General features: G+C 35.8%; 1 protein-coding gene across 8 annotated transcripts in view; it reads right to left on the bottom strand.

Annotated features, from left to right (window-relative positions):
- The window catches only part of LOC106884368 (uncharacterized), a 282032-nt gene that overhangs the window by 25724 nt on the left and 243843 nt on the right, over positions 1-12465 (bottom strand). For all 8 annotated transcript variants that reach the window (XR_016242143.1, XR_016242144.1, XR_016242145.1 and 5 more), the window contains exons 17-21: positions 11924-12125; positions 10122-10254; positions 6984-7222; positions 3779-3903; positions 1885-2129 (exon numbers count right to left, since the gene is read on the bottom strand). Coding sequence is in view for 5 of the 8 variants with exons in the window: in XM_089353296.1 (XP_089209422.1) it covers positions 1885-2129; positions 3779-3903; positions 6984-7222; positions 10122-10254; positions 11924-12125 (944 nt within the window). In the remaining 3 variants the exon portion in view is untranslated. The remainder of the gene's footprint in view (positions 1-1884; positions 2130-3778; positions 3904-6983; positions 7223-10121; positions 10255-11923; positions 12126-12465) is intronic.

Raw genomic sequence — 12465 nt, 5'->3', positions numbered from 1 at the left:
GCCATGCTCAAAATGGTGTATTTTATGTGCCACCCGCACAAGAGCCAGTCTAGGGGCACTGGCAACAATCTCGCTCAAAAGTCCTTACACGTGCCATGGGCACAAGTGCCAGAAAGGCAACGCTGGGCACAGGTGCCATCACAATTTCGCTTTCGCTTGCCCCAATAAGTCTTTGCAAGCTGAGTTTCATGTCTAATGAGGGAGACGACGTTGGCATGGGTGCCAGACGTCAAATTTAACTCGATTTTGATTTCACTTGCCTCAACAGGTCTTCGCAAGTGGAGTTTAGTGTCCAATGAAGGAAAATTTTTGTGTATCTGTATGTATTTATAAATTCTTTGAAATATTTTATATATATCATATAGATGAATGCATCTACGTATATACTTTGTATACCAATGAGAGTTTGAAATGAGCTCATGTAAAGTGCTGCAGGGCCATCAATACAGGTGCAGAAGTAGCCAAAATAAAATATAGAATAATATTGTTAATTTCAGCCAAGTTGTTATGTCTTGTCTTGGCTTTATTTTTCAACTTTGGCCAATAGAAGTAAAATTTAATCTCTAACTTAGAAACTTAGAATCACATGAATATGCATGTTAGGAAAATGAATATATATATGCATGGTCAGTATATTAACTCTCTCAATTACACATTCTGAGGATGATATATTATTGTTCTCTGCTGTTCTGAGAGAGTTGTTATCTGGTTGTTACAAGGATGACAAGATATTTGTTAAGGGAGACTTTAATGCTAGATTAGGAACTGAGCATGATATATAGCTTTACCTGGGAAATCATGGCCTTAGTAAAACCAACAGCAATAGAGTGCATCTCCTGCATTTATGCAATGACTATATCCTGGCTATCAGCAAGACTTTCTGTCATCAAAAAAGCAAGTACATCTAGCAGTAGGAAATTTGTCATGACAAATTTCATCTAATTCATGTGAACATAGAAAATGGATGATAAAAATGATGATAATGATGATATATATATAATACATGCATACATATATACATGCATAATGTACATACATACACACATGCATGCATACATACATACACACATACATACGTACATATATATACATAAATACATACATACATACATATACACATACATACATACATACCTTCATATATACATACATCCTGGCACTTGTGCCGGTGGCATGTGTAAAGACATTCGAGCGAGATCATTGCCAGTGCCACTGGACTGGCTCCTGTGCAGGTGGCACGTAAAATACACCATTTTGAGCATGGCCGTTGCCAGTACTGCCTGACTGGCCATCATGCCAGTGGCACGTAAAAGCATCCACTACACTCTCGGAGTGGTTGGCGTTAGGAAGGGCATCCAGCTGTAGAAACTTTGCCAAATCAGATTGGAGCCTGGTGTAGCCATCTGGTTTCACCAGTCCTCAGTCAAATCGTCCAACCCATGCTAGCATGGAAGGCAGACGTTAAACGATGATGATGATGATGATGATGATGATACACACACACACACACAGCAATAGAAACTGATGTGGATTCTCCTAATCCAATCAATTTGTGGTACAGCAAAGATTTGTAAGACATTCCCCAAATTCTCCATCTGAGATTCTAATGTGAGTAGATGCACACAATTGGGTGTATGCATCGACAATTCAACCAACACACCAACTTAACCACATATTTACAAACACTGGGAACTCTCTTAACTCAAAAAGTCTTGTTGCTTTGTTAGCAACCAGCTTGAACTCTCTCAAGAAGAACTCAAAGAAAAATCAATCATTCAGTCATTTATCCATACATGCTTGCATGCATACATACATGCATACATACATACATACATACATACATACATACATACATACATCATCAGAAATAGTTATGTTTCTTACCTCTGTTGTCATAGGTAAACCCATGAAGTAAAGTAACATACAAACAATAAATAACACTGTCACTCTCTTTTTGCGCAAAACTTCAATTTTTTCATCAATAATAGCAGTGACAACAGTCTCGACAACGGTAATTTCTGTGCTTAAACCCATCATTACAAGCATCAGGAAGAAAAGGATTGCCCACAGTGGGGCTGCTGGAAGGTATGTAAGGGCAGCAGGATAAGCTGTGAATGCAAGTCCAACATCTGGGAAACAAAAAAAACAAAAAAAGGGATTTAAAATGTTAAAATTAGTTTATAGAAATATAAGATATTCAAATAATATCAAGAATAATTTAATTTTCCTTTTTTGTTTCATTTTTCAATTTACAATATAATCTCATAGAAAATATATGACAACTTAGCATGTTTTGTTTTTACCCATCTGAATCTAATATCAGCAATTAATGTATAGAACAGAAAGTCATGATATAGAGAGCAGTCATGAGCAAACAGCAGCCTGCAGGACTTTCTGAATAGCATGCCTAAGTGAAAATTTGCCTTGGATTTTTTTTAGCAGTGTGGCCTGTCTGATGGTGAGCCATGTCTCATGCAACCTAATAATAAAAAAAATAAATGCGCCCTTTTAAAGCCTAGCCAGGCTCATGGGCCCAGTTTCCCGGTTTCAATGGCGTATGTGTTCCCTAGCTGACGGGACGCCAGTCTATCGCAGCGTTACTCATTTTTGCCAGCTGAGTGGATTGGAGCAATGTGAAATGAAGTGTTTTGCTCAAGAACACAATGCGTCACCTGGTCCAGGAATCGAAACCACAATCTTACGATAATGATGCTGATACCCTAACCACTAAGCTACGTGCCTCCACCTCATGCAACCTGCTTCTCATAAAAGTTGCCCATGCCTGTTTGAGAAACTTAAACATTCTTGTTCTTTTGTCATTGATAAAACAAATGTTTATCTATTAACAACACTAAATGTTTATTACTGACAATAAGGCTGGTGTTATTTTTCTTTCTTTAAAACCTTACCCTTTCTTACTACATAAAAACTGATATGTTTAAGCTTATAAAAACACCTCTGCGTGACCACTTGACCTACTAGAATAGTAGCCAAGTCTTATAAACAAAAGCATTCAGGTTACATCCATTTTGTCTTTTATTCAGGTATATTGTACACTGGTTGATATTACTGGATGATCTTAACAGTGTCATATGGTGGTTGTTGTACTGGGCATGCTGCCACACCCAATGCCACCAAATTTCAAGCAGGAGTAAACAAAAGTTTTCCATTAAGATTTGTAATTAAATTTATGAGTAAGGTTAATATTTATAATGAATTTGCTATTTTTTGATGGGTGTACAGTGCACATCTAGCACACCCAGAATATACGTCTCTGGACCTTAGAACAACAAGTTAACAGAATTGTTAACAAGCCAGGTGAAATGCTTAGCAGTATTTCATCCATCCTTATGTTCTGTGTTCAAATTCTGCTGAGATTGACTTTGTCTTTCGGATCAATAGAATAAGTGCCAGTTGAGCATTGGAGTTGTGTAATCAACTCCCCACTCCCTCAAGTTGCTGGCCTTGAGCCAAAATTTGAAGTCGATATTACTGGATGACATAATCCAATACGTAATTCTTTTTAAAGATGGCAAGTTGTGATTTAAAGAGAATTTGATTATTTCTATAAGATCTAATTGATAACTTAGAGTTTTAAATGTCAATTTACGACTGAGAAATGTAGTCTTACCAAACAAAGCAATGCAATGTAAAGTTTAAACTAATTTCATTCGACTGGGTAATTTGACATCTTAAAATTAGTTATTAAAAGCAAGAAAGTGGTAACTGGAGGCGTTTACTCAGTGATAAATGAAGTAAAGTATTATAAGAGACTTACCAGATTCAACAACGTTTTCAACAGTGGTGTTAAGTTCTTTACCTAGAACTCCCATCACAGCAAAAACTGAGAAACCAGCCAAGAGACTCATTAATGAATCTCCTAAACATACAAAAATGGCATCTCTAAAAAAAAAGTAACAAATATTATTATATCATGTGTGCCTGTGCATATTTGTGTGTGTGTGTTTGTGTGTGTGTGTGTGTGTGTGTGTGTGTATGAATGTGTGTGTGTGTATGTATCATCCATGCTAGCATGGAAAGCAGACGTTAAATGATGATGATGATGATGTGTGTGTGTGTGTGTGTGTTTGTGTGTGTGTGTGTGTATGAATGTGTGTGTGTGTATGTATCATCCATGCTAGCATGGAAGGCAGACGTTAAATGATGATGATGATGATGATGATGATGATGATGATGATGATGATGATGATGATGATGATGATGATGATGATGATGATGATGATGGTGTGTGTGTGTGTGTGTGTGTGTGTGTGTGTGTGTGTGTGTGTGTGTGTGTGTGTTGTATGTTTCCTTTGAGATTTATATCAGTTTTTCTTCATAATGATAAGACTTTTTAGTTAAAACAATTCCCAGGGTTGCAAACATGTGGTTGTGTTAGTATGTTATGAATGAGTGAAATGTGAATGATCTGCCAATGTCATGAAGGAAACAACCATTTTCACACCAGCTGCTTCAGAAAATTTCTTGACAGAAAGTGACAAGACAAAATTCCAGACATTGAAGTACTCACCTGTGCTAGTCTACCTAACATACACACCATCCCAATGCAGTCACAGCCTCACCAAGAAGGCATGTAGTTCACATGTCAGACAGCTAGCTTTCACAGAAACTATTATATAGTAAACTTCAACAAGGCAAACACTTCCAGAGAAGCCAGAAGTGCTTCAAAGATAATTTAAAAGCTTCTCTAGAGGCCTTCTGCATCAGCCATGTCACATAGGGGCAGACAGCACAGAACACAGGCAAGTGGTGATCAGTTGTCTGCAAGGGCATACCAACTTGTGAAGCCGACAGGACTGCTGTAATGCAGGCAGGCCAGGAAAACAAATGCCATTAAGTCCCTAACTACTACCAACATTTCCTGACCACATTGCCAGAGAACCTCCTGGGTGCATCTTGGTACTTTGAAATCATAAAGTCCTAGGTTCAATCCAACTGTGTGACATCTTGGGCAGGCGTCTATTATTTTCACTCTAGCTGTGAATTGTGAGTGAAACTGGACAAACAGAAATTGTTGGACAGGTTGTATCTGCAACTAAAGGGCTCAAACTTGCTGTGCACTTTGTTGGATTACATTAAAAGAAGAATGTGTTCTTATATACTAATTGAATGAGCAGGTAATTCAGTTGATCGAATATTCGTCAGAACGGGCAAAGTTTCATTTATTTATGTGTCTATGCATGTACATGTAAGTGTGCTATTTCTTTACTACCCACAAGGGGCTACACACAGAGGGGACAAACAAGGACAGACAAACGGATTAAGTCGATTATATCTACCCCAGTGTGTAACTGGTACTTATTTAATCGACCCCGAAAGGATGAAAGGCAAAGTCGACCTCGGTGGAATTTGAACTCAGAACGTAGCGGCAGACGAAATACCGCTAAGCACTTCGCCTGGCATGCTAACGTTTCTGCCAGCTCGCCGCCATAAGTGTGCATGTAAGTGTGCATGATCATATGTGTGTATGTTTGTGTGTGTGCAGTGCATTATTAACTAACTCTAACTCAACCCTGATGGACTAGCCTAAAATCTTTCAACTATGACCATCTTTTTTTAGCTGTACTATTTTTAAAGTAGGTCTACATTCTAATACATTCATTCTTTAATCAAGACAGCACGTGATTTGGCTGCTATTTCTAACAGACTGAACAACCACGTAGCAGTTCCATTGTTGATGGCTCATGTGTGATATGTGTAGGCATTAGCAACATTAGCAACATCATTATTTCTGGATTTTATACAGATTTTAGTTTTAGTTTTACTTATTTGACATTGAGAACCTTTTTCAATTTATTTTTCACCTTTAGTTTCCTTTTGTAGATAGTAACCTTTCAAGTTATGTCACCTTCATTTAATATACATTTCTTTATTTTACTTCAATCATTATAACTAACAAAAGTATGAAACCCTATGATGCAAGATTATGGATCACAATAATTTATTGACTTGCAAAGCATCTTAATAAGTATTGTCATGATAAGAAAATGCAAATGTATGAAGAGGAGAGAAGAGGAGACAGAGAGAAGTTGGTGATGTTATTGTCACTATTAATTTTATCCTTGGCCTACATATTGTCACAGAATTCTTTCAAAAACAACTTATATGAAGAGAAAATGACCCTTTGTCCATGAAATCAATACTCTACTATACTTCTTTCACCTGAACCAACAAAAAAACCTTGAGATTATGAAGCAGCATTAGTAAGGAGGGACTTGAAGCTGAAGGAGAACTCCTGTTTATGAATGAAACAATGATCTGCATACTTATTCTTAATAAATCCAGGCAGATTCAAATGCAAATATGCTGATTGCTGTTGTGTATGTCACAGGGGAACAATTTCTCCTTTTACAAAGACAATGTTTTCATAATGTACTCAACTCATAGGTACAGAGAACAATGTCTCCTTTTTATAACGACAATGTGTTCACACATTCCAGAATCCCTTGCAGTAATGAGTCAAGTGTGTTATGAACACATTGTTTTTCTAAAAGAAGTTGTTCTTCAGTGACATACACAACAGTGACCAGTGTATTTGTGTTTGAATCTGTCAGGATGTATTATGAATATGCAAGTCATTGTTTCAGACCTCACTGTTCACAGAGAAAATAACAGTTTAATATCTTTTTGCTAAATTTTTATCTTAAATATTTGAAATATTAATCCCTTAGACATTTTGTTTTAGACAGATAACAAGGTCATTTTAGAGAGTCAAATATCAGTTTCTAACATTGTTACAATGAAGCCAATTTAATAGAATACACAAAGGTGTAATCTATTTAACTGGAACCATTACTTGATTTTGAGTTTTACTTTTTACCTCAGATCCAGAAAAATGACAAAATAGTGTTTACTCTGGTAGGCTTTGAACTTAGAATATGATGCAAGTGGATTGAAATAATCCAACTAAGCTCTGAATAAGCTCAGTGGCCATATATCTCAAGGAAAACAAATCCCCTTACCTGTATATGTTATTATGAAATTTGTTGTAACTGGAAAGTGTTGACAGTCCTCCCCAGCACAGTGAAAGGGAGAAAAACACCTGTGCTGCTGCATCGCCCCAGACGTGGACTTTTTTCAACTTCTCCCATTTTGGTGTGAGGTAAAATTTTATTCCTTCAAGATGGCCATCTACTGTTATTCCTCGTATCAACAGTACAAACATAATGATATAGGGAAATATCACAATTAGGTACACAACCTAGAAAATAAAAACAAAAGGAAAGACGTAACAAAAATTGTAATAGTTTGTTCTACAGATTAAGTGTATTTGTAGTTTCCATTTGTGGATTATGGTGTTTTGAAGGTAATTTAAGACAATTCCCAGAGGTCAAAAGAACAAGCTTTAGGTTATAATATTTTTCTTTTATGCTTGTTGATGATAAATGCTGGTTGTCATTGCCACCATGCTTCTAATAAAGAAATAATAATCATGATGATGATGAAAATAATCCTTTCTACTATAGGTACAAGGCCTGAAATTTTAGGGGAATGGGCAAGTCAATTACATCAACCTCAGTGTGTAACTGGTACTTATTTCACTGACTCCGAAACGATGAAAGGCAAAGTCGACCTAGGTGGAATTAGAACTCAGATCATAAAGACAGATGAAATGCCACTAAGCATTTTGCCCAGCATGCTAATGATTCTACTACTACTACTACTACTACTACTACTACTACTACTACTACTACTACTACTACTAATAATAATAATAATAATAATGATAATGATAATGATAATAATAATAATAATAATAATAATAATGGTTTCAATTTTTCAAATTTTGATACAAACCAGTAATTTCTTTTTGGGTGGGGGCTAATCACTTACTTTGACTCCAATACTCAACTGGTACTTATTTTATCAACCATATAAGGATGAAAGGCAAAATCAACCTCAGCAGAATTTGAACTCAGAATGTAAAGAGTCAAAAGAAATGCTACTAAGCATCTACTCCGACATGCTAACAATTCTGCCATCTCACTGGATCAATCCCAAAATCTAACAAGACTGAGCTAGTCACAAGGCCAAATATCCCTGAATGTTTCATCCAAATCCATCCAACGGTTCTTGAGATATCTTGTCCACTGACAAATAAATAAACGTGACTGGAAACAATACCTCTGCCTTCACTAAGGTGGAAGTAATAAGTACAATCCCCCAGCAGACACAATATTTTCAATCCACAGCGTCACAATATTGGATAATTGTGTGACATCTTCAGTAATAATAATAATAATAATAATAATAATAATAATAATAATCCTTTCTACTATAGTTGCAAGACCTGAAATTTGTGGGGAGGGGACTAGTTGATTATATCGACACCCAGTGTTTCACTAGTACTTAATTCATTGACCCCGAAAGGATGAAAGGCAAAGTCGACCTTGGCAGAATTCGAACTTAGAATGTAGAGATGGACAAAATGCCGCTAAGCATTTTGCACAGCATGCTAACAATTCTGCCACCTCACTGCTTTAATAATAATCCTTTCTACCAAAGGCACAAGGCCTGAAATTTTGGTGGATGGGGAAAGTTGATTACATTGACCCTAGTATCTGAATGGTACTTATTTTATTGACCCTGAAAAGATGAAAGTCAAAGTTGACCTCTGCAGAATTTGAACTCAAATCGTAAAGATGGCCTGGTTTCTATCACTGGATGCCCTTCCTAATACCAACCACTTTACAAAATGTACTAGGAACATTTTCTAATGGCACCGATACTAGAGAGGTTGCCCTCCTCTTGTTTTTATATTAACTTTGTCGCACATCCCCACGTGTTTTTGATTTACCCTTGTAATAAGTCTGTCATATATGTGAATGGGAACTACTAGTACTGCTACTACTACTACTACTACTACTACTACTACTACTACTACTACTACTACTACTACTACTACTGCTACTACTACCACTACCACTACTACTACTACTACATCATCATTATTAGGCAGTGAAATGGCACAACATTTAATGTGTTGGGCAAAATGCTTAGTGGTGTTTCTTCCAACTCTTTATATTTTGAGTTCAAATACTGCTTAGGTTGACTTTGTCTTTCATCCTTCCAGGGTTGATAAAATAAGTACCAGTCAAGTACTGGGGTTGGTGTAATTGACTTATCTCCATCCCTAAAATTGCTGGCCTTCTGCCTATAGTATAAAGGGTGATTATTATTATTATTATTATTATTATTATTATTATTATTATTATTATTATTATTATTATAATCATAAAAAGGACAAATATTCATCACATATTCATGCAATTAGTAGCATCGATTACTTGATCTTATGTGATCAAAGACCCCTATCAAGAGGTGATCATCTCTAGATGTAGGATAAAGTGATTTGGCCTGATATACAATGGATCTGGAATACTAGCAGCATTTTTAAACTCCTGATTTGTGAACAGATAGTGTTCAATATTTATATAATGTACCATGTTTGCCTCATTGTTATCGCTTTCTGTTAAAATATGAAGATAATGTAATCATCTCAGACGAAAATGTTTTAGAATAATAATAATAATAATAAAAGAAAAAAGTCTCCCTCCACCATACGCACACATACCAAAACAAAAATAAGTATAATTCTCTCTTGGAATAGTGAATCTTGAAGCACATAAAGCAATAAATAATCCTTTCTACTACAGCCATGTGGCCTGAGATTTTGTGGGAAGGGATAGTCAATTACATTGACCCCAATGCTTGCCTGATACTTAATTTATTGATCCACAGATTTTGAACTCAGAATGTAAAGTGTTGGAAGAAATGTCACTAAGTATTTTATTCGGCATGGTAATTATTCTGCCAGCTCACAATCTTTATAAAGCTCTAAATAATAGTATGTAATATTGGGTTGAAAAACCGTTTGGGACAGAAAAAAGTTGAAGGATGCCTGCAGGATATAAACCCACGTCTCCTGCTGACATGACAGCCTCCAACTTTTTCTATCTAAAAGAGTTTTTCAACCTAATATTTACATGCTATTATTTATAGTGTCATGTGATGTGATTCAAGATCCAATGTTCTAAAAATTAACTATTTCACAGAATCTTAAAAGTTTATGAAATTCTTCAAAAATGTTTTATACATACCTTCCCAGAAGATTTAATTCCTTTGAAGACACATAAAAAGACAATTACCCAGCAAAGAAGGAGACACAAAGCCAACTGCCAGCGAATGGTACCAAGTTGGCCTATACTTTTACTTGTATTTAAAACCCATATACTGTAATAACAAATATTTTAAAAGAGGAGATTCAATGTAATGCTAAAAAAAAGGTAAGAAAACAACATACAAATTTATGTGAATTTTAGAATATTGTAAGTAATAATTGTTTTCTAATTTTGACATAAGGCCAGCAATTTCAGAGAGGGTGTTCAACAGGTGCTTATTTTATCAACCCTGAAAGGATGAAAAGCAAAGTCAACTTTGGCAGAATTTGAACTCAGAACATACTAGTGTGTTTAGAGCTCAGTGATTGGTTCCACATTAAACTCCTCTATCTTATGTATAATGAATTCAATCAACATATTGGAAAGTAAACATAAGTGCAAAGTCTGAGTGGCATATAATTAAAAGAAGTCAGGTTACTGATGTTCTTATATTTCAATATACACGTGTTTCAGTGAATCAGCAGCTCACTTCTTCAGTATTTCAGCAAAATACCAAGGAAATAAATAATTAAAGAAATAAAAAGCCCAAATGTTTACTGGTAGCATTTATGCTGTTTGGCACAACAGAAGGCAGCAATACTGCAAGATGCCAAAATCATTGTAATCTCCAGATGTCAACAAATGAAGTGAATGTCACACAGATCAAACTGTGTGTAGGCTGCATGCACACACACACACACACACACACACACACACACACACACACACACACAGCTATGTGGTTAAGTTTGCTTTGCAACTGCCTAGTTTAATTCTTTAGTGTTTTAACTAGCCATATCCGGCCAAAATATTCTACCTGTTTTATGTTCAAATCAGCCAGACCTGGCCTCTCACACTTACCTTATTTTACAATGTCATTCTAAAAAGAAACAATCACATCATTGAAATCATAAAGCTATGAGACAACGAATGATTAAATCAAGACAATGTGAATAAATAATCAAAACAAGGCGCAGGAGTGACTGTGTGGTAAGTAGCTTGCTTACCAACCACATGGTTCCGGGTTCAGTCCCACTGTGTGGCACATTGGGCAAGTGTCTTCTACTATAGCCTCGGGCCGACCAAAGCCTTGTGAGTGGATTTGGTAGACGGAAACTGAAAGAAGCCCGTCGTGTATATATATGTATATATATATGTGTATATGTGTTTGTGTGTCTGTATTTGTCCCCCCACCATCGCTTGACAACCGATGCTGGTGTGTTTACATCCCTGTAACTTAGTGGTTCGGCAAAAAAGACCAATAGAATAAGTACTAGGCTTACAAAGAATAAGTCCTGGGGTCGATTTGCTCGACTAAAGGCGGTGCTCCAGCATGGCTGCAGTCAAATGACTGAAACAAGTAAAAGAGTAAAAGAGTACATTTGACAGAATAATCTGAAAGCTAAAGGGTTAGGTTTCATTCCTACTGTCTGGCTCTGTGGTCAAGTGTCTTCTACCATAGCCTTGGGTTGACTAATACCTTGTGAGTAGAACTGGAAATGGATACTATACTGAATCCTGTGATGTGTGAGTGAGTGTGCATGACTTTCTCTGTATATGTACATGTTTACATACATATAAGATGAAAGAGAAAAAGAGAAATTGGAATAATACTTGGATTTTATAGTGAAGTGTCAAGGGATCTCACTATTGTTGACTTTGTAAGAACAAAATAAGTTCAGCTGTAATTTTCTAATTTGGTTCAATTAACAAGAGATAATCAAAACTAAGCCTGAACTTACTAAAAATACTCCTCACTGGGAGTCTTGAACGTGACATTGGCTTCCAAGCTTCCTGATGAGGAACCTTCAGCAAACAATGAGAAAGATGCATTCCACATACAGTTAGTTGAGACGGAAATATTTGCCAAGTTCAATTCCTGTTCTTTTGTGTTGTTCATGATGTCCGAACAATTTGGCAGGTGATATTTTTCAGTTTTGCAATCTGAAATATAATGATAAAAACAGGCTAAGTCATTCAGAAAATATTGCATACAGTGTGATAAAAAAACATAATAATAAAAATAGATAAATAATTAAATAATAATAATAATAATAAGAAGAAGAAGAACAGCAACAATAACAATAATAAAAACAATGATAATAATGATAGAGATTGACTGTTTATTAAAACGAAAATGAAACGAATGAACAATATTTTGACTCTCCATGTGTCTTTTACAAGTTCAAAAATTTAAAATTAAACTAAATTCAAAGATAGGAAATGCTGAAATATTCAAATTTAAACGGGAATAACTGTGCTTCTTTCCAAGTAAAATGATGTC

The sequence above is a fragment of the Octopus bimaculoides genome, chromosome 1 (genome assembly GCF_046866305.1).
Source record: "Octopus bimaculoides isolate indiv1 chromosome 1, ASM4686630v1, whole genome shotgun sequence".
In the NCBI taxonomy this organism is placed as follows: Eukaryota; Metazoa; Mollusca; class Cephalopoda; order Octopoda; family Octopodidae; genus Octopus; species Octopus bimaculoides.
This window is presented reverse-complemented; position numbering and strand designations above follow the sequence as displayed.